Source organism: Seriola aureovittata, chromosome 1, assembly GCF_021018895.1.
Source record: "Seriola aureovittata isolate HTS-2021-v1 ecotype China chromosome 1, ASM2101889v1, whole genome shotgun sequence".
Lineage (NCBI taxonomy): Eukaryota > Metazoa > Chordata > Actinopteri > Carangiformes > Carangidae > Seriola > Seriola aureovittata.
In genome coordinates this window covers 28,997,343-29,019,147 of record NC_079364.1, presented here as the reverse complement: position 1 = coordinate 29,019,147, position 21,805 = coordinate 28,997,343, and the positions used below count along the sequence as shown (strand labels likewise).

General features: G+C 37.7%; 2 protein-coding genes across 4 annotated transcripts; both read left to right on the top strand.

The window, feature by feature from the left end:
• The first annotated feature begins 15 nt into the window (after positions 1–15).
• Positions 16–9,921, top strand: LOC130170717 (adhesion G-protein coupled receptor G2-like). Of its 2 annotated transcripts, XM_056378298.1 has the most exons (14): positions 16–317; positions 992–1,158; positions 1,292–1,367; positions 1,601–1,742; positions 2,658–2,777; positions 4,364–4,489; positions 4,597–4,642; positions 4,794–4,888; positions 5,931–6,046; positions 6,701–6,969; positions 7,066–7,162; positions 7,521–7,650; positions 7,938–8,085; positions 8,792–9,920. In XM_056378298.1, exons 2-14 carry the CDS (start codon positions 993–995, stop codon positions 8,884–8,886), a joined length of 1,626 nt encoding a protein of 541 aa, XP_056234273.1. In that variant the 5' UTR covers positions 16–317; position 992; the 3' UTR covers positions 8,887–9,920. The 2 variants fall into 2 exon arrangements, with proteins under 2 accessions (XP_056234273.1, XP_056234283.1); XM_056378308.1 differs by lacking the exon at positions 2,658–2,777 and having other exon boundaries at positions 8,792–9,921.
• A 186-nt stretch (positions 9,922–10,107) lies between these two features.
• On the top strand, positions 10,108–19,411 carry LOC130170537 (adhesion G-protein coupled receptor G5-like). 2 transcript variants are annotated; one of them, XM_056377949.1, is made up of 14 exons: positions 10,108–10,154; positions 10,787–10,857; positions 12,314–12,529; positions 12,752–12,920; positions 13,473–13,632; positions 13,751–13,873; positions 14,139–14,258; positions 14,744–14,783; positions 15,047–15,144; positions 15,419–15,534; positions 16,271–16,539; positions 17,162–17,267; positions 17,901–18,229; positions 18,327–19,411. In XM_056377949.1, exons 2-14 carry the CDS (start codon positions 10,806–10,808, stop codon positions 18,437–18,439), a joined length of 1,911 nt encoding a protein of 636 aa, XP_056233924.1. In that variant the 5' UTR covers positions 10,108–10,154; positions 10,787–10,805; the 3' UTR covers positions 18,440–19,411. The 2 variants fall into 2 exon arrangements, with proteins under 2 accessions (XP_056233924.1, XP_056233932.1); XM_056377957.1 differs by lacking the exon at positions 18,327–19,411 and having other exon boundaries at positions 17,855–18,054.
• Positions 19,412–21,805: the final 2,394 nt, after the last annotated feature.

Below are 21,805 nucleotides of genomic sequence, written 5' to 3'. Positions count from 1 at the left end.
GTCCACAGAATGCTCGATGTCCTGTGGTGAGTATAACTGTTTTTGAAGATTTCCTTAATTTAATGTTTACTGTAGATTCAGTTGCAACACAGGTAAGAGATATTGGTTTTTTTTTTTTAGCTTTCTGTCTGTTGTTGCTTCCTCTTTTTATTTTTGGGGGTTGTTTTTTTTTTTTTTTTTTACTTCCTTTACTTCACATGAAGCTGTTTGGTTTCAGCAGGTTTCGTCACTTGTTTTTTGTCCTGCTGTCACATCAGCTGTGTTCTGTATTCTCTTCAGTTTAGATCATTTCTACAGGAGCTCAGCAACATACAAAGGTAAGCAGACTATGTATTTGATTCTTCTCAGAACTGCATGATTTAACTGTGTATATTGATGTTGATATAAGGCCAATTGGTTATTTAGCTAATTGTATGGAAATAACTTGTGTAAACACATTGGCTGTTGTATTCCCAGTTGAGATCAATAAATGTAGTTCGGCGATTGCGTTTGTACTTCTCCCTGAGTGTGTAGATGATTTTTTTCTTCAGTATTTTAGTCAGATTTAATGTCTATTTCCATATATTTGATGACCAATCAAAAAAGGCAGCAAGGCCTGAATGATAATTTTACTTTTAAATCGTTCTTGTAATAATTCTGATGCATGACACAATTGTATTCTTCTGTTCCAGTCCTTTATGTTAGATTGTATTTTGCTGCTGGTTTATTTCCTCTTCACTTCTCCTTGTCACTGAGTGTTTATTCACCTTTTAGGTGTGGTCTGCTGTATCCTGTGTTGAATTAGATCATAGCCCTCACTGTGATGTATATACATTATATGATTTGATAACACTACTCATGCTCTGAGGAAGGTCTATGGCTGAAAAACATCAACAGTGATATTTGGTAAAATGTAAAGCTCTACAGCCATTGCTCCATAGGAATGATTTCATGACACGTATCTGTTAATCAAGCAGAAACAGGTTTTCATTCTGAATGATCCTCTTCACAGGATGAAGTGGTGGTTCCTCTGGTGGCTGCTCCTGTCTTTGTTGTTTCACAAAAAATCAGATTCATTAGATTCATGCAAGGAAGAGGATTCAGGCTCAAACGAAGACGAAAATCAAGGTTCATTTCCAAAATGTGGTCTATCTGAGATGATATCAAACAAAAGACCAAGTAAGATTGTTTAATACATAGTTTCATATATACATATATATATATATATATATATATATATATATATATATATATACATGTATATACATGAATATATATGTATATGAATATTAACAAAGTATTTGTTCTACAGCGGTTTCAGATGCCAAATCTTGTATGGAAGAAGTGAACAGCATTTTGAGCAGTGGAAATGGACTGGACTCTACTGAGTAAACATTTTAATTACATATCGAAGAATAATTTTTTTTAAATCTTTTGGGATTTTAATGTTGTGTGAGTAATGTTTGTTTGTCGTTGTTTGTGAATAACTTTAAAAATGTATCAGATATGTACATGGGTTGATGTTGAAGATTAAGGCATTTTGTGATCTAGGTTAAATGTGAGGGTTTAAAACAATTGAATATCAGATTAATCATTATAATTTCTTGTTCTTTTCCACAAGAACCATTGAGTGTCTAGAACAAATTCTAGAGGAAACACAGGTGAATGAAACTGTATGCATGTCTTTCCCTCATTTGGTGGCTGTCCTGCTCAAACCCAAATGCCCCTTTGAGGGCGTGGAAATTCATGCCAGTGACACAGAGGTAAGGATATGTTTGTTCTGTCTTGGAGACTAAGTCAAAGTCAGAGTCATGATGACATTTTGAATGATGGTTGATTTTTTTGCCATCTAGGGTTGGCAATGTCCTCCAGTTGTGCCCAGAATTAAACATTTTTGTAACTATTGGATTGGTTGCAATGGAATTTTGTACAAATATTCATGGTTCCCAAATGATGTACTCTGGTGATCCCCCGAACCTTTACTTTAGCACTACAATAAGGATGGCATAAAGTTATTAAATTTTGAATCACATGCCTCAGCCCATCAGAATGAATTGAATAATGTTGGTATTTTCTTCTTGCACCACCAAAAGGTCAAACATTTTAACTTGTCTTATAAATACCTGCAAAACACATTCACATGTATAAGCCATATTAGTTAACATACCAACATACTTAAGATGGTGAACATGGAAAGCATTATACCTGCTTCAGCAGATTGGCATTGTCATTGTCAGCATGTTTACATGCAGACATTTAGCTCAGTGCAGTGCTGTACCCAAGTACAGCTGCTAACATGGTTGTACACACTTAGTCTTGTTTAACAGATACTTGTTTTGCAACAAATACAGGCATTTAAATATTAAGCCATCCTATTTGCCTATGATGAGTAATGTGTAGTAAAATGGAGGCAGACAGGGCAACGCTGCTTACAAGAAGTCTTCCTAGTCTTCTTTTTTTTCAATAGTATTGAGCAGTCAGAAGTGTGTTCTCACATATAATTGAATACTGAATTCTGACCCAGGCTTCCTAATAGAGAATTTATCTTGTAACCTTACTTGTAAACTTTTTTTTCTCTGATGTAAGATATAAATCACTTGCATTATTCTGATACAGATATTGTGACATTATTTCTCTTCCTGCTCTGTGCACCTGTTCCTGTTCTTTTTCTGATGTAGGCAGCATTAGACCAGTCGGTCACCAACAGCAAAGTGAATGTTCGACTGCCAAGAGAGTTGTACGCTGGAACAGACAACACGATTGTGTTTTGTATGATTACGTGGCTGCAAACAAACAGGGTCAGAATCTTCACTAATTTATGCAAAATGTTGTCGAAAAGACTCTGTAGAGCTTTTAACAGCGTGCAGTGAAAGGATCACTCTTGGTTTTGCATCTATTAGCACGAATTCTATCTTTTTTTTTTAAAAATTCTTTATAAAGGAACCAAGTCTGGGTCTTATTTTGCCTAGTTGTAGTTGGTAGTATAGTTTTTCTTCCATTGCTTATGACTGAAACCATTTTATTCACTAGTTTGATGACAGAGACACACAGATACTCTCCTATGATCCTGCTACCATCATCTGGCCTACCATTCAGAATTTTGTAGCTATGCCCCTGACCACTAAAATTCAGCTTAGTACATAGGCAATCAGAATTTGAACTCTGAGTTTAAATCATTTACATAAACAATTTATTTTTACTTGAAAACCAAGGGACCCAAGTTGTCTATAGCGTTTGCACAGCTACTCCCTGGTTCCACTTTGACATGCAGTTCTTGTTATAGTTGTGGGTGCCTTCAATTTTGCAGTATAATTGTAACTTGGTTTGTGTTCATTTCAGTACACTGTAAACATCAGTTTGCAGAGACTGCATGTGGAGAACATGTCCTTGTCTTAATTATTTGTTAGTGGGCTGTCTCGGTTGTGGGCAGGGACGCTTTTGAAACTAGAGTGGTCCTTTCCTGTGGTGTGTACATGTATTTGTGTTTACATATTTTTGGAAATAACCTCTGAACTCACATTTCAATTAGAAGTTCTAATGTAATACTAAAGGAAACATCCACCCTATGACACCTTTAGGAATAATTTTGTAGCCATTATGAGCTTCTTCCTAGCAGCTGCATGATTTAGTAAAAGGGATGGGTGCAACTCGTGGAATAGTGAACAAGGTTAAAAGAGGAACAATGTGAAATGTCATAATCTGTCTTAATAATACTTGGCATGGAGACATTTTTGAAACTTAAAGCTCATATATCTTGGAAAGACCGCATTCTCCAACTGTCCACTAACTGCTTATTCTAACTACAGAAGGACAAACTGTGACAACTCATATAAGGCACAGGTCCATTCATTTCAAAATGTTGATAATATGACCAGCATTGTTGTATTCAATTTCTTTGATTGAAGTAAATAGTAGTAGACATTTTTTCTCCATCGTTGTTTTACCTGGCTAAATGTACTTAATGTGGCACACACAAATGCAAAGGAAACCTAGAGCCATTATTACATGTAAGAGGGGAAAAAAATATTGTAGCGATTTCACACATAAACTTTATACTCTTTATTTTTTGGTTTGTAGTAAGTAGGTAAAGGTAAAGCTGTCTGGGTCATCATTTTGCATAAATAAAACACACAAAAGAAGAAGAGATGTCAGTTTGTGACAAAAAGCAATATCCCCAAATGCACTGGTGCAGTACGACATGTTTTTAGTAAGGGGAACAAACAGCTGTCACTTTTTTTCCTCATTGCTTTCTGCAGTAACATGCAAATTGTGATTGAATGCAAGATTAGAAAAGTTCTTATGAAGGAAAGTGGGTACAACAAGGTGAATACAATAATTGTCTTGGATAAACTGTCAAACTAATTGAATGAATGTTGTACTATAGACCATATTCGGAGCCCCAGGTGTGCTGTATGAAAACAGGCTGGTTGGCCTGAGTGTGCGCAGCAAGAATATTTCAGGATTACAGGAGCGTGTCACCATCACCATGGCTCTTTCCATGGACAAAAATGTAACTACAACTTCATTTCACAGATCATTTACTCCCAATCTTACATTGTGTAACCTTGTCTCATTATCGAATAATGCATGCTTATATTTTTGTTATTTGTGTCATAGGAGACTAAAAGCCCCAAGTGTGTGTTCTATGATTTTTCAAGAAAAGGTGAGTAACAAAGCATCAGCTTCATCTTGCAGAACAATGACTAAGACTCACTAAGACGTTATTTCACAGTATGTTTCTTTGTGGCTTTGTGGTAATTCAAGTGTGACATCATCATATGAATTATAGATCCTGTCTTTGTTTGACTTACCAGAATATTATAGTGAAGGCTGCCTAACCCTATGGGACTGTGGACAGAGTCACATCACCTGCTCCTGTGACCACCTCACATACTTTGGTGTGCTCTTGGTAGGACTGGCCTTTTTCATCATGAGACAATCACAAAAAAGTGATCAGTGTCTCATCAAGACTGCATATTCACACACACACACACACACACACACACACAGAGTAAAACATGTGACACAACAGAAACCACAGTGTTGTATAAAATCCTTTAAAAAAAATATAGACATCACAAATGGAGTATATACATGAATAATGGGTGAATGTGGGGAAGAGGGGACACGCATTGACCTCATGCATCCCCTAGCCTTACATTAACCATCACAAATAAATACCTATCCCTATCCCTAGCCTATTTCTAACCCAAACCCTAAAACCATGTCTTAACCCTCAAAAAGATGTAAATCATTGTCCCCATGTGAAACAACATTCAGATTAATGTCTTCACCGGGTTATAAGAAGAAAAAATATGTGGCTGTTATAAGGCGGTTTAATCTGCATATGTAATGTACAGTTAGATCTTCATATGACAATGGATGTCATGTGACATCAATATTATCTACATGTTATTACACACTGATGATGTTACACTGTGATATGTAGAATAATTGTGCACAGTAAGATGACATATAGTATAGAAATGAATTTGTTATGAACTCTGATGTGTTTGTAAAAAGCATGCACTGTTCTGTTGTGGTATGAATTGCTGTGTCATCCTTGATGCTACCACTAGATGGAACAAGAGTTTAACATTAATCAAATTCTACACAGTGACTTCAAGTACAAGTAGCAATGCCACACGAAAAGATCAATTACCAGTAATCAGGTATGCTGGTATTGATAGTTAAATCAGTCGTTATGTACAAGGTTTCATGCACTCCTTATCCTTTATTTAAAGTATATTCTATTCTATCTATTATTATTACTGATGTGGTAACATGTAAGGAGCAATTTAATGTTAACACTGGATGTCGGCGGACTTGCTTTTAGCAATGTTGTGTACTGTAACATAGTTTAATTTGTAACTACTGTCGAAATACAGAAAGTGTGCAGGTGCGAGACAAAATTAATGTATTTCATTATGTATCATCTATTTTCTCCGCAGGTGCCTGCTGACATCTCACCTGAAGACCAGGAGATTCTGAAACACATCTCTCTGATTGGCTGTAGTCTTTCTGTTTTTGCCCTGGTCATCACCATTTTCCTGTTCATCGTCAATAGGTACTTTATTCTTCCTTGGCGGATTATTCTCTGCACTTTTCACTGTCATTTATACCTTCTTATCTTCATCCTACCCTCCCTCTCATATATTGTCATTTAAAGCAGCATCCTTTCCTCCTTGCAATTACTTAAAAATGCTGCCACTGTCACTATGAGAGAGTTCCCACGCATCATGCAAAACCTGGAAAACAGATGATTTCCATTCAATGAAAACACACAGAAAATGAGAGAACAAGTAAAATGTCCTGTGTTGTCCTGGAAATTTTTTTCAACATTCTCCCGTTATCGGGCTAAGTCACGTTTAGGATCATGTTGATGTTCCAATGGTCGGCCAGTTTATGGACGGCAGTATTTTTGAATACATTTATATTGATGATAATAATGATACATTCTTATTTGACAAAGATCAATTTGTCATAATTTCATAATTAATTAAGCATGTAAGAGACGATTTCATAGATGAGTTTAGACTGCTCTTATTTTAAATCAGACTTCCACAGATAGGAAGATATTGTTGTATGGTGTGATTCCTTTCATATGAGCTTGATCATCACTAAAAATGTCCTGTAAAATGATCTTGAGAGAATAGTGGGAACCCTGCTATGATATGTCTGTGCATAATTTAACGCAGATCAATTCTTCTCTGTTTGACAGAAAAGTAAGAGCAGATGTCGCTATGAAGATCCACATCAACCTCGCCGTTGCCCTAATCCTACTCAACATACACTTTATGCCCAGTAAGGCAGTGGCGGATGTGTCCTCCACTGCGCTTTGCTTTTACGTGGCTGTTAGTCTTCACTACTCCCTACTGGCCTCTTTCAGCTGGATGGCCTTGGAGGGGTTCCACATCTACCTTCTCCTAGTCAGAGTCTTCAATATCTATGTCAAGAGATACCTGCTCAAACTGGCTGTGGTGGGATGGGGTGAGTGGCGTCACCAAGGCCAGGGACCCACAAGTTGTCAGTATCGGTTTAAGTGAAAAGATCAATGCCTTGCTTTAATCCTTGTGTTTCCTGCAGGTGTTCCTGCAGTCATTGTGTCACTGGTGATGATCATAGACAGAGACGCCTATGGTCACGTCTCTGTGGACTCTTCTAACCCCAACAGCACTATGATGTAAGGGAGAAGAGGGATAAAATTTGCAAGCATGTACAATCTAGACTAATAAGTAACTTACAGTTTACATGCAAAGTGTTTTGCATGTGCATCAGAGTGTCTGTGTATTTAAGGACCATTCACAGTTACAACAGTTATTGTAAATCATAAGAGGAAATAGCTTCCATTTCATTGGCAGCAAACCCTTACCAAACATCTAATATCCTAAAGTTAAAACACTGAATTCCTACTAACTCCAGGGATACTATTACTGCATATAACGAATTCTGTAGACACCTGAATCTGTATTTGTATTACAGAATGTTTGATTTGTCAGTTTATGATTTTAAATTGTTATTTATTCTCCCTCACTTTGCAGATGCTATATAACCGATGACACAGTAAAGCTGGTGACTACAGTGGGAGTATTTGCCCTGGTGTTCACCTTTAATGTAATCTTGTTCGGGGTGACAGTCAGACGTGTTTTGAGTTCCCACCCTACCAATGAGGTATGGGTCAAGCTGCACTGTTTGCATTCTGCTCTTCTTGCCTTAAAAAAGAGAAAAGACTAAAGAATAGATGTATATTTACTGTATATATACATATATATGCACTATCATCATAACCTTTCATTCCTGTCTGGTAAATACATTTGATATGCATGCAATGTGTTTCCACTCAGGAGTTTTCTAAACTAGGTTAAAAGCAGTTTTGGTGTTTACTCTATTAGACTACATACATTTGATGGTGCCTAACTGATAGTCTCTGATTGCCTATGGCCTCCTAAAATGGACAGAGTGACAGTGCCAGAGTCAAGCGAGAGATCTCTACCGTGATGGGAGTCGTCACTCTCCTTGGCATCACCTGGGGCCTGATATTCTTCTCATTTGGCCACCTGACCACTCCTGGCCTCTATATATTCTGCATCCTGAGCTCACTGCAAGGTCTGAACAAGCTGCTTCCACATGTTTGACTCTATTATGTTCTGATGTTGCTGTAAATATAACAGAAAGGTTTACATGAGGCAAATTTAAGAGATTCTGGATACGTTGTGGTACCTAATATACCACATAGTGTAACTGCAACATTGCCCACTTATGATGGTGGGAAATGTATACATTCAGATTGGGCCATGTGAATTGGAATAAGGAAGTGTGTAATTTCCAGAATTACTGAAAGCTAACCACAGCAAGTCTTTGTATTACTACACGTTTATGCCCAACTAAGTTGGTTAAGAGCAGAAACTGTAACCCTTTGTCCATTCCACACCTTACAGGCCTACCTGGCTGTAAATGTGTAATGGAAACACAAATTTGTACAGCAGAGCAAGGACAGCTTTCTGTGTCATAAAATAAAAGGCTAAAGTCTCTGGATTCTTACCCATGCAGCTTGAGGAATTTATTCCTGTTGCAAGCTGACATGATTACAGGAAAAGCTTCATCTATTGTAAGACACTTGCGTCATCAGGAATGTATGGTGCATCGTTTTAAAATACATGCTTTATATTTTAGCGGATGCTATTTGTATATTGATAAAGAGTGACCAGGCACAGTTAGATTGTTTATCAGTGGAATTTGCATGAGTTGCACAATCCTCTCCTCCTCTTGTATACACTCTCAAACACTACACTTCTCTTTCTGACTCACACAGGTTTCTTCATCTTCCTGTGGTTTGTGATGTCTCTGAAGAAGAATAGAGACTCAGCTACAAAGACAAGCAAAGAAACACATACCACCAACACCTAAGCCTTATATTACACCGAGCCATTTTTGTGCGTGTGTGTGTTTATGGGTGTTGGGGGAAGTTATACTGAAATACTATAAAGTTTGACATCATTATTTCTAGTTTAGATCAGTGCTAATTTAAAGCTTCATAAATATACCCATGTTGTGCTCATAAAAACTTTGTGGTGAGGGGTTTATTTAACCATCCATTGGGCAAAATGCAGGAAAATACAATCACATTATTTTACCTCAACCACTATGTTCACAAGTGTATGAACATTTGAACCAAGGAGTATTTATCTGTGATAGTCATACCTTTAGCAACTCTTTCATTTTGAAAGAAAAGCTGTGTCAGGAAACCAACTAAACAAAAAGAGAAACAGTTCTAATTCTCCAGTCCATAATTTATTATATTGTAGGTGTGGTTGTGCATTGTAACCCTAGTTCTCTGCAGGCAGTAGGAGCCCTCGTGCCAAAATACTTATTCTACTGTGCTCTGCATCCTCTAAACTTCATTGTCTGGTGCAGTGGCAGAAAAGCGTAAGAAAATGTGAGAGTATGAGAAAATGGTGAAGTGATGATATGATCCCAGGATGACTGTTAGGGAAGAGAGAGAAAGCATCAAGTTTGTCTACTGGCTAATGCATCCACTCCCACTGGATCATCCACAGGTGAGAGGGAAAACAGGAACTGGCGCAGGTTGTTTTTCTGCCTCAAAGCACACATACAGTGCCTTTCCTGCATCGTGGCCACATCTGATCTGGGTTTTAAGTGCAACTCACCAGGCCTTGATTGAGAGGTAGATTCTGTCTCCTACACCTGCAGCACAATACAATAGAAATATATCTGTTGTATATTCTATTTGAAATACTGATACTGTATGTGAACATTTTTCCTGAATTGTTTTTTGTTAGAACTTTGTCATATACATATTAAACTTTTTTCATATATATTTATGCAATGACAGTGTGGTTGTATGTATGTGCATAAATTATTTTAATGTGCAGGTTTTTAACTGTTACTACTTCACTATAGGCTGGCATATCAATATAATAGTCTTTAGTGGTTTTCCGAATCAGGATTTTTTTGTACATAATTTCACACTTCTGTTGACGTATAAAATTCAAACAAACTCACCTGGTATAATTTTGTTGCTCTGATAAAAAAGATTTGCATAAGAGAAACACCTCCGGCAGAGCGAACACAAGCACTGTTGTATTCTACTTTAAACCCCCAGTCATGAGCACAGCTCACTAGTGTTTGTCTGGTTCATCCTGTTCATGTCAGAGGTAAGAAGAGAACTACTTCTCTCCTTTATTAGGATATATTATTGTGATGTTTGTTTTTGATGAATTTGATCAAAAAGAAAAGTTGAACATGTCAATTAGTTTTATAGATATAGATTTGATAGAGGGGCTTCAACTGTGGAACTGTACAAAAGTTGAAGTTTAGTTTCCTTTAATTGACCAGCAATAGGGTGAGACTCAAAAAGCCATAGCAAGTATGTCTGATGTTTGCTCTTTGAGTCTTGGATGTTTTTGAGTTTTGAATTTTAGGTAAAGTGACCCCATATTTGTCTTTGTTATTTGGGTGTAGACTGGGTCCATGGACAAGAGACAAAGACTAGCATGGGAAAAAAATGTAATTATTTTGTTCTTTATGCATTTATACCACAGTTAGAAACTTGAGAGTAAGTTCATATTTGTGAGTATTTGTTTTCATATCACTTGCAGAACACTTTTTCAGGAATAGAAAATGAGTTTCTTTGTTGTAGCAGAGGGGACCAGTAGGCTACTGTGTTGATTTCTTGTCTGACAACGCAAAAGTATTTTCTTTTGGATGACATTTTCCTGACAGCTGAGATACACTGAAGGTATTTGTACTAAAATGTAACTTTATTTCTACTTCTTATTTATTCCAGTAGTCACAGAGGAAGAACAATGGTTCCCTTACTCCTGTTACTGCTGCTGCCTGAATCACTGGCTGACCCAAGTACGAATGTTGATTTTATTAGTTTAGCTTTTGTATACCAAAGAAAGAGTGTTTGCATCTATTCAAAATCAATGGAAATAGATATTACTTGTTTCTTTCTAATTTTTGTCTTTGATTTTTATTTGTCACAAACTTAAAGAAACAGTGTACCTGAAATTGAAAACGTATCTATTATACACCCAACCTATTCCAGTCAAAGCAGCAGCACACAGAGAGTTCATCTAGCACAGTAGAACACAACAGAACTGTCTGAGACCTGGTTCCGTGGAGTTCTCTTTGGCTATGTGCACACTAATAAGTCTGCATTTTAAAAAACGGTTTTAAAATGAAAACTTTCCCACACGCGTGAATTAGCTCCATGCCAGAATTGATAAACTAAACTAACACACCTGAAAATGCATATCACATGAACACTGGGTATGCAAGAAGCAAACTGTCTACTCTGCAGTTTGTTAGTTGTAGAAAAGGAAGGAGGAACAGCAAAGACAGTTGTAAAGTGATAAAATACAGAATTACCTGCACAACAGCTGCTACTAAAGACAACAAGGTCAGTAACACTTGGAAATCATTATCTATGTTGCATTCACCGCTGGTGGTCATCACTTATAATCCCAATCAGGGAGTGATCTGGAGTAGTGCGGACGCCAGGTGTAAACCAAGCGGCAACCTCTGAGGCTAAAAAATAAAGCCAACACGGAAGTACAAAAAAACTTCAGTTCTCGGAATGGCCGCTTGAAGCTGGTTCCAAAAGCAAGTCAATCCCCATAGACTCCCACTTTAAGATGCCTTACTTTATAGGAGAAATAAACCGGTTTACAGCCTGGTACAAAAAACAGTTTTAGTCTCTATAGCTAAATTCCTCCTTCATAACAACTGTTTGGGGGGTGAATTTAAAAAATTTTTTAAAGCTTAAAGTTCTGCACAATTGAGGGGAACAGGTGGGCAATGGTATGCCTGTCACAAGCCGGCATACACCAAAGTCTCGGCTCGACACGTGCCCCTCCTCTTTGCCCATTTTTGTATTAGCCCGGAGTCCGGCAGGATCAGGTACTGGCAAGATGGCGACGGCGTTAACAGCCCTCTCTGAGCTTCAAAACAACTCTTCAGAAACCTATGGGCGATGTCACGGACGCTAGGTCCAACTTTATTTACATTCTATGGTGCAAACGTAGCAACAGTGGTGCGTTTTAAAACTGAAGCATATTAGTGTGGATATAGCCTCAGATTTCCTCCATTTGTTGCAGTAATCCTACAGCCTACCATGTGATCATCATCTAGAGTCAATAAAATCTGAAAATGCCTGAATATTTGTAATTCTAATGTTTCCACACAATGAGTCAGCTGCTGAACCATTAAGCATTTAGAAAAATTGTATTTTTCATGTCACGGTGATTGAAGACAGTAAGATATACTGATACAATGATTGAATCTTGTCTTGTGTTTCTGTTCTCTTCAGTTTGTTTCAACATTTCAAATGGCGACATTAACATTACCCTATCAAATGCTACCATCGTTGAAAGCCGGGTTATGGGTGTGAACTGCAAGGTTGATGGACAGCCCTGCATCTTTCTGTGCACATTCAGCAATCAGACATGGTTCAATGGATCATCTGGTTGCTTAGACGCCAAAGTGACAAGGTTGGAAGTGAAGAATATATATAACATAGAACCATGTAAGTAAAGTGTCTCTCAAGTAGGCTGCTGACTTTGTACACATAGGCCTTTAAAAGTGGGCAGCACTGTCCTCTGCACTATGAAGCACATTATCTCTGATAGAGTCAGAAAGTGTTCAAAGGTACAGCAGCTGATTTATATCCATCCCCTACTGGCCTGTTTCCTCCAGCAGGGTGATCATATGTCTGCATCTAATGTCTGATTACTGTGTCACTTCTCAGATAGCAATTGCACCAAATACTTTTGCAAGCAGAACGCCATCTCATCACTGATTAAACCTCTGGATAGTCTCACCGCTGACCAGAGGGAAATGATGCAACTCTTCTTCATAAGGGATTCCTGTGTAGAGCTCTTCAGTACCAGCCATCAAGTCAAGAAGGACTTTATAAAGTAAGTGTCAGTCCTGCTGCATGTATTACTCTGTGTGCTGCTGAATAGACAAATTTGTTTCATTCATTCATATTATTGTCTGCACTACTGTTTGTTTTTTAGCCATGGCTGTAGGGATAGCAACGTCAGTCTGTTGATCCACCACTTTGGTCCAGAATAAAATGTCTCAACAATTATTGGATGAGTCGGCACTAAATTTGGTTCAGACATTCATGGTTCCCCTAAAGACGTTGATCTTGACTTTTCCTCTTGCAACATCAAGAGGCTGACAGTTGTGGTTTTGAAATGAGATGAAATCGGATGACTTTTCATCCAGCACCATCATCAGGTCAAAATGTCAAAAAGTCTAATATTTGCTGTGTTTTATGGTTAGTGCTAATAAGTAAGCAAATGTTAGCATGCTAACAAGCTGAACTATGATGACGAATATGATAAATAAATTAAAGGATAGGGTAGTCTTTTGTAATCTATCTCTCTATACTTGCTGTAAACTTGATTTAACTGACAATCTGTTTGCACGACTGGACAACTGCTTCTTGGTTCTTTCTGCAGTGCGGAAAGACAGATAATCCATAACATCATGAGAAGATCCCGGCTTGAGAATGGAGGCTCCATAAAATACAACCTGAGGATGTTGTCTCTGAATGTGGTTAACATCAGTGATGCTGAACTCAACTCTACAGAACCTAAGATCCAGATAGATGCTCCACAGGTACACTAGCTTTGATGGAGACGGTGCTGATTAATTTAAAAGGAACAGTGATGATTAAGATAGCATGACGCCACAAACTACCCAACATTGATCATCATCCTCTTATATCCACTGTTAGCTGCTGCCTGAGAATGCATCATTTGTCCCTGACATTTGGCTGCCGGTGAATGACCTGCACAACATCCCAAAGAAGGATAGGATTATTGGTTTGGTCAGCTACATGCAGCACAACCAGTTCCAAGTATATCCTCTGTCCTCTTTACTCTTGAGTTAATCTATCCTGACACCTTCATGTTTCAATTCATATAATTACATTTACAATTCAGTCCCTGTCATGGCTCTTGGTCATTATGGGTTTGACATTGAACATTTTAAATGTCTCTCTCTTTTAACAACCATTATATATATTATGATTATATAGTATTTCAATTATATCATATGCACACTGCTGTAAGTCATGGTGTCCTGTGTTTCCTGCCATGACTGTAATGAAACTGTCTCATTAGTTTAAACAGGAGAATATCTCATCGATGGTCCTCAGGATTGAACTACTTGGGGAGCCCCTTAAAAATCTGAAAACGCCAATCCAGATGATTTTTAGAGTTTCTACAAATGTACATATGGATGTAAGTCTGTTTATGCATGCACTCTTTAATATTATCAGTAGGTTCTGTCAAGATATCGGAACTGAGTAGAAGTCAAAGGTCAAAGGTCAATGTCAGGGTTACCTCACAAAATGTGGTTTTGGCCACGTGACTTCAATATCTCCATAACACATTTAGATTCTTCATATTTGGTATAAATGTTCACTTGGACTCAATGCCTGAACTGATTAGATTTTGGTGGACAAAAGTCAAGGTCAGTGTGACCTCAATAAAAACTTTTTAGCCATAACTCAAGACTGCACACAGCAATTATGACAAAATTTCACACAAATAGTTAAAATTATAGATGAATCTGGATAAACAGGGATGTAACCTGAAACTAGTTTGCGTGGCGGAGGGACACAACTACTTACTTTTGATTTATTGGATAAACTTCTCTAACTGTGCAGTATGTATGGTATATACAAGTTAATTTCAAAGCAGCTTTATATTTTTGTTTTTTACAGAATCACTCAAGGTTACAGTGTTGCTATTTTGATGAAGGCGGTAGGTGTACTGTGTGTCAGTTTATGCTGACCTAACTTTGTGATTGTTCATCTTTGATTCATCTAATTATTATGTATTAAATATGTAATGAATATATGTAATTATAGTGTCTTAGATATTAAGTGTGAGTGTTTGTGACATACAGTGGAATTTTTTTTTTAATGCCTTTTAAGGATATTTTGCTAAACAGACAGCAAGAATTAGGCCTAATTAACTAAATAAGTTAAGTTAATTAAGTTAACTTGTATTGTTCATGTTCCCAGAATGGCTCTGGAAAACTAATGGATGCGAGACGAACAACACTAACCAAACTGACATTATTTGCAACTGCAACCATGCAACACCCTTTGCAGTTCTATTGGTAAAGAGACACACTTAATTTGACTGACATGTTGGTATATTAGTAATGATATATTATTATAACTTAGTAATGGTATATTACTATAACTTATACATAACTTTATTCATACAAAACCTTTCATAAAAGAAATAATAAATACAGCACTGGTATTATTGTTATATGAAACAATCCTGTTTCATATAACGATAACGACATTTATGACTTATTACTAGTTGTTAGTAAAATTTTATCTGTAAATTGCGAGCAGTTAATCACTATCCCATCTTTTCTGTAGATAAGAAACTCAATTGCAGAAGAGCACTGGAAAATACTGTCATACCTCAGTTACATAGGTTGCAGCCTGTCTGCTTTCTTCACTGCTTTGTCCCTCGTGTTGTACGTCTTCAGTCGGTAGGTATAAATGTATTCTTTGCATTCTGTGCAGATATTTAGTGAGGTCAAAAAGACTGATACCAACTGAGACCAGACGATGGTATGATGTGTACAATATTTAGTGTGTAAATATTACATATATACATAATATGTAAATATGCCATGCAATGCTAAAATCCAGCAGATTCACACATGACCAAACATAAGCTACACATCGAGGGACTCAATGACACACGCCTGTCTATAACCTATAACCAATAATCACATCCATGCTCTCTGACTTTGTTCACCAATTCAGTCATTCTGGTCGGAGGTCGCTAAGAGACCCCCATCATCCTTTTCTCCTGCCTTTATTGTTGCATTCCTTTTTCTTGTAGTGTTATCACCATCTGTTCATAAGTCCAATACTGTGAAACCACAGTTAGAAATCTGTATTGCATCACTCATATAAAACAGTGACCGACTCATAAAAATAGTGTTTCATAACACTATTAGATGAAGCCCCAAACTCCACAGGTTTGAAACCCCAAGTCTTCTACTTAAAATAAAAAAAAAAGATTTAAAAAAACCCAGAAATAAACAGAAGAATAAAAAGTTACAAGTAAAGGATTCAGCTTTGGATTGGTGTTTTCAGATCATAATGCTGCAGTTACATGTTAAGAGATGATACATCCAGAATCAGAAACCACTCATCTTACCTGTTCCTGTGGGTGGATCACATGTCCCTCCTGTTCTCCTTCTCTCTCCTCCTCAGAAACCACAGACTGGATTACTCCATTTCTATTCATGTATCTTTGAGCGGGGCCTTGTTTATGCTCAATATAACCTTCCTGCTGACTGAGTGGGGGGCCACGGTGGAGCCAGACTGGGTGTGTGTATTTGTCGCAGCTTTCATGCACTACTCCTTGCTCTGCTGCTTCACCTGGATGGCTATTGAGTCACTTCACCTCTATCTACTGCTAATAAAGGTGTTTAACACCTACTACAAACACTACATGGTCAAACTGTCTCTTGTTGGATGGGGTGAGTGTTGCGAGAGTACCTACTGTATTTACTAGACGCTGTGGTGTATGTGTGATGACTGACATGATGACACCAGTATTACTAGGACACTGACAGACAGTCAGTTTGTTTTAAGAAAGACTAATAAAGGAAACTATTTCTGAGGAAATCCACTGAGCTTCCTTATTCACAGAAAGAAGGCAACTGGGGACGTCTATTGTAGGTGGATGATATGAATATCTCTGGATGAATGTTTTCCTTCATCAAACTCCATTGCATAGAGTATCTCCTGGAATAGCGCCCTTACGGCGGGAAGCATACTGGACTTGGTTGTCATGATTACAATTATAAACACGTGGATCGCACCAACCTTTGATGCCATGGTTACTATAATAATAGGTCTAGGCACTAAAACTACTTGGTTATGTTTAGGAAAAACTTGTGATTTAGTTAGGCTAATTTTTACGAAAGGACAGTAGCCCACAACCTCATATATATCACACACTGTAGTAAGATAATAATGTTAAACTGTGTGTGTGTGTGTGTGTGTGTGTGTGTGTGTGTGTGTGTGCGTGCGTGTGTGTGTGTGTGTGTGTGTGTGTGTGTGTGTGTGTGTGTGTGTGTGTGTGTGTGTGATTCTCAGGTATCCCTGGTGTAATCGTGACAGTCTCTGCAGGATTGCAGGACTTCAGACAGTTTTATGGAGTTACACAAACGACCATGGCCAATACTAACCAAACGAATGCTATGTGAGTAAATTGTAATTGCTTTTGGCAAAATATAATAATCTTTTTTTTTTTTTTAAATTACTATCTGATTCACATATCTTTTGCAATTTTTCTTTTAACTTATGTTTATATGTATAAATGTAAATGTATAAAAAAAAAAAAGTTGTACTCAGAATTTACGCCAAGGTCTCCCACTGCAGCTTCAGTGATGTCCTTCATTTGTAAGTCACTTTGGATAAAAGCATCTGCCAAATGACTAAATGTAAATGTAATGTATAAGACTGTTCTAATCTTGGTTAATTGGTAGATAATAATTTGGCGAAACCCATTGGTACTGGTGGAAACATCAGTGCAGTTTACAGTAATGAAATAAAACAATTTGAATCCTTCATGGGAATGGTGGACTTCAATTATATAGAGAAGTATATACAGAATGTAAATACATTGAATGGCTACTGTAGAAAAATGACAACTATAAATAGTATCAAAAACAGGACTCATAAAAAACATAAGGATTGAAACTTAAAACGTTCATGATAATTTTTCTGTTCTTTTCACTGTACTGTACGTACCCTGTACACCCACATCTGTCTTCTCTGCAATATTAGGAATCTATATTTTGATAGTCTTATGGATTACCTGCCTGTCCCACAGCTGCTGGATCAAAGATGACTCCTTCTTCTACGCCTTGAACCTGGTGTATTTCACCCTCATATTCATCTTCAACTCTGGCATATTGATGGCAGTGGCCTCGAGCATCTGTAAGATGAAACAAGTGTTCAAGAACGGCTTGAACCATGGACGAGAGGCTGAGGGAAAGACTCACAGCGACTTACAGAGGTTCAGTGACTCCTGCAGGAGTAGCTTCACTGTGCTGGGTCTTACCTGCCTGATGGGGACCACCTGGGGCCTGGCCTTCCTGGGCTCAGGATATGTCAACTACCCCATCCTCTACCTTTTCTGTATCCTCAACTCCACACAAGGTATGCTCTCAGTTTGGTTTGAGTAGTGTTTGACTCTGAGGGCTTTTGTCTTTTACCAGCTCACAAACCCACCTAACATGTGTGTCTCTTTGTCAAGGTTTCTTTATCTTCCTGTGGGTCTGTCTATCAGTCAAGAAGCAGAAGAAGAGAGACATGGAGGACAGATGGAGTTCAACTCCAGTGAAGATTTCAGGAGTCAAATCTGACTAGACCTCCTTTCCTGTGATTGCAAACCTCCCATGTAATCCCATGTACCCATAGCAGTAGAAACTACTGCATATAACCCCGTCAACATTAACTGTAAACTTTTAATCAAACTTTTTAAAACATTTTCCATAAAATGCTATAAAATTGAAGTTATTTCCTTTGCTAACTTACTGCAAAATATTATGCATGTGTTTTTTGGATAAAATTTTAATTAATCAATATGGGAGACTGATGAAGTTTTAATTAAATGCACAGTATGTGTCTTTTGCCGCTAGTGGTCCCTCAATTTAACAAAAGGGAGGAGTTGTATTCTTCACCACCATCACTGTAAGCTTCTCCTGGTTAGAATTCCTTCAGCGTCAGTGGTTCAGGAGGTTTTTACCAGCAGCTGAATTATCCACTAGAACCGGTGATTACTATAAAAGCACTGAGTAAAGAAGTTTCCCATTTAAAGTCAATGTTCTCTATATCTCTTAAATGCAGTGGAGTAAAAGTCATAAGTTTCCAAAATTATACTCAAGTAAAGTACAGACACTCAAAAAATATACTTAAGTACAGTACTCAAGTAAATGTACTTCATTTCTGTCCACCCCCGTATAAATGGCAATTCTCAACTCTCTGTGTATAAGTTTGAAATGACATACAGCTGCCTGAGAAACATTTAGTCGCCAAGAGTCCAATTACTTTTGAATCCTTGCACTTTGGTTACTAAGTATTAAAAGAGTTATATCTCATGCACAGCTCTTTCAGTGTTGGTGTTAAGTAGCTCAAATTAAAGTTCAGACTTGGCATTCAAATATAGTATCTCTTATTTTATTTCAAATTGAAATTGCTGCACCACGTAACTTTTCAAATGCTTACAGTCTGGACTGTATGTGACAGCTGAGTTCACATTTTAAGACAAGATGTGACAAGATAAATAAACACACCATACAAATAAAGTAATAAAAATATAATAAAAATAATAAAAATAAAGTTAAACATGAGCTCTGTCTTTTGTAGAGATTTCAGGTCTTTTTTTACCGAAATTAATCAGCACAGAAATGCGTCTCATCGCTCTTCAAAACTCAGAGGCTCTCATACTGTTAGTATTGCATTTCAAACTGTGCAAACACACTGTGAATTAATTTGTACCCCTCATACATTATAATCATATGATATGAATCAGATTTGCTGCATATCACCCTCACAGCACACTCCCAACCACCATCATGTGATAAACCATATGCAGACAGTGTTCTCACTCGCTCATGAAGGAAACCTCAAATGTGCAACAGATCTTGATGACAGTTTTTCCCCATCACACTCTCACACACTCAAGCACTTGCTGACCTTTTTTGCAGTGAACCAGCTACAAGGTATGACTAACATTCACCACTTTGCTTCATGGTTAACTTTGGTGAAACTCCACTTAAAGATATGAAATGTTTACTGGACTCTGCATTGACAGTAGGACTAGTCCACCTTGTGGTACTCTACAAACAAGCTCGCCCCTTTTTCCCAATATTTTGAAGAATTTGGAGAATTTAGGCCTGTGACCCTCTAAGTAAAGCCTTTCTGTCACTTTTTGATACTTTTGGTTTTCACCCTTGACTTGATTCTCTCACATGTGGTTTCTGATGTGACTTTCTATCTCCTGACAGACTGTGAATGTTGCGACATCAGATCACTCTCTTAATATGAAGACTTGTCTGTCCTTTTAATGGAAGACCTGAGAGACAAGGGAGAATCATCTATGAACCTTCATGACACAGATGTATCCTGAATTACAGCTGTGCGATACCCACTGCTAAAGCAGCTTATTTCTCTCACTTAATCAGTAACAATAAACACAATCATTTCTATTTTACTCTATAACCAAACTTAAACTTAAAAGCAGGCTTCTTGCCTTAGTTCATGATTTCTCTAGAAAAACAGTTGAGATTAGAGACTAACTTAGTTCCTTTTTCTACAGGACCACTTGAGCATTATGTTGAAAACCAGATAGTTTCTGTTTTGACAAATTTGAGACTCTATCACGTGAAACATTGTCTGAGCTGGTGTTGGCCTCTACCAGCTAAACTTCTCAACAATCGTTGGCCAGTTTTGGGATCTACAACGTTGATTATTGTTAACTTACCCCATACAACTTGCAGTGTCCTCACTAGCTTTGAGACTACTGTGGTTAAACCTCTGCTTAAGAAAGCACACCTTGATACAGGGTCTCTGAATAATTATCAACCAGTCTGTCTATTTTTCCAAAGTACTGGAAAGATTTGTGTCACAGTAGCTTTCACCCCATTATCTAACAGCAACCCTTTCAGCCTTTTCAACCTGCTTCGTCGGCCTGTCACTCCACTGAAACTTCATTAAGTGGTGAAAGATCTTCTGCTTACAGAGGTGTTGGTGTTCTTTCTGTTTTGTTGCATTACAACCTGGAATTTAGGTGAATCTTTGGTCAGCTTTGTACCATTTACACAACATGATGCAAAATATTTTTTATTGTGACATAAACAATAATTAAGACAAAATCTGTGTAAGAAAACCTGAGTGGGTAATCAGACCAAGGGAGTAAGGGACCAAGCACAGATCCCTGCTGTACTCCAGTGGAAAGAAAGTGATGCCTGGACTCTTGTCCTTGCCATGCCACTTTGAAATGTTGTGTAACTACTATGTTAAAGAAAGATTTAACAGACCCACAAAGTGAGACTGTTTGGAATGTTATTCACAGTATTTAATATAAATACCAAATAGAGAACTGAGGTGTACTCATGTTTCCCCAGTGACTTCACTGTAGTCCTAATCATTCCTGTTGGCAACCAGGGAACAATACTCATTACTCATTAAGAACTGGTCTTAATGCTACACAGCACTGATTGATAAGTTTGAAGTTTTTTGTTGTTTTTTACTGTGAAGTTATAGTCATGAACTTACTCACCTGAAACAGACAGAAAGGTCTTCAGGTCTTAAGGACCAACTCAAAGCTTGGAGCAGAGACTGAGGGAAGACTTGGAGTGACTGACAGAGGTTCAGTGAGTCCTGCAGGAGTGGCCTCACTGTGCTGGGTGTTACCTGCCTGACAGGGACCACCTCAGAATATGACAACTATCTTCTACCTTTTCAACATTCTGGACTCCACAAGACCAGCTGTCCGAGTAGCGTATTTCTCTTTCTTTCAGATTTAACCAGTCTGTATACAGTCCCATTTTTATTAGAGGTATCTGTTCAAATTCAATTTGGTCAGATTTAATTATAAATTGATGGATCTGTTAATCTTTTACCAGCTCATGAACCCACGCAACAAGTGTGTTTCTTTGTCTTGGTTTCTTTATCTTGCTCTGGATCTGTCTGGCAGCTGATTAGCAGAGGAAGAGAGATATTGAGGACAGG

Bases quoted from the DNA above. Each gene is read 5' to 3' on its own strand.
- LOC130170717 (XM_056378298.1), top strand. From the start codon at position 993: ATGAAGTGGTGGTTCCTCTGGTGGCTGCTCCTGTCTTTGTTGTTTCAC. The intron at 4,643-4,793 runs GTGAGTAACAAA...TTGACTTACCAG, and splicing joins CTATGATTTTTCAAGAAAAG to AATATTATAGTGAAGGCTGC. The intron at 8,086-8,791 runs GTCTGAACAAGC...TGACTCACACAG, and splicing joins CATCCTGAGCTCACTGCAAG to GTTTCTTCATCTTCCTGTGG.
- LOC130170537 (XM_056377949.1), top strand. From the start codon at position 10,806: ATGGTTCCCTTACTCCTGTTACTGCTGCTGCCTGAATCACTGGCTGAC. The intron at 12,921-13,472 runs GTAAGTGTCAGT...TTCTTTCTGCAG, and splicing joins GTCAAGAAGGACTTTATAAA to TGCGGAAAGACAGATAATCC. The intron at 13,874-14,138 runs GTATATCCTCTG...CTGTCTCATTAG, and splicing joins TGCAGCACAACCAGTTCCAA to TTTAAACAGGAGAATATCTC.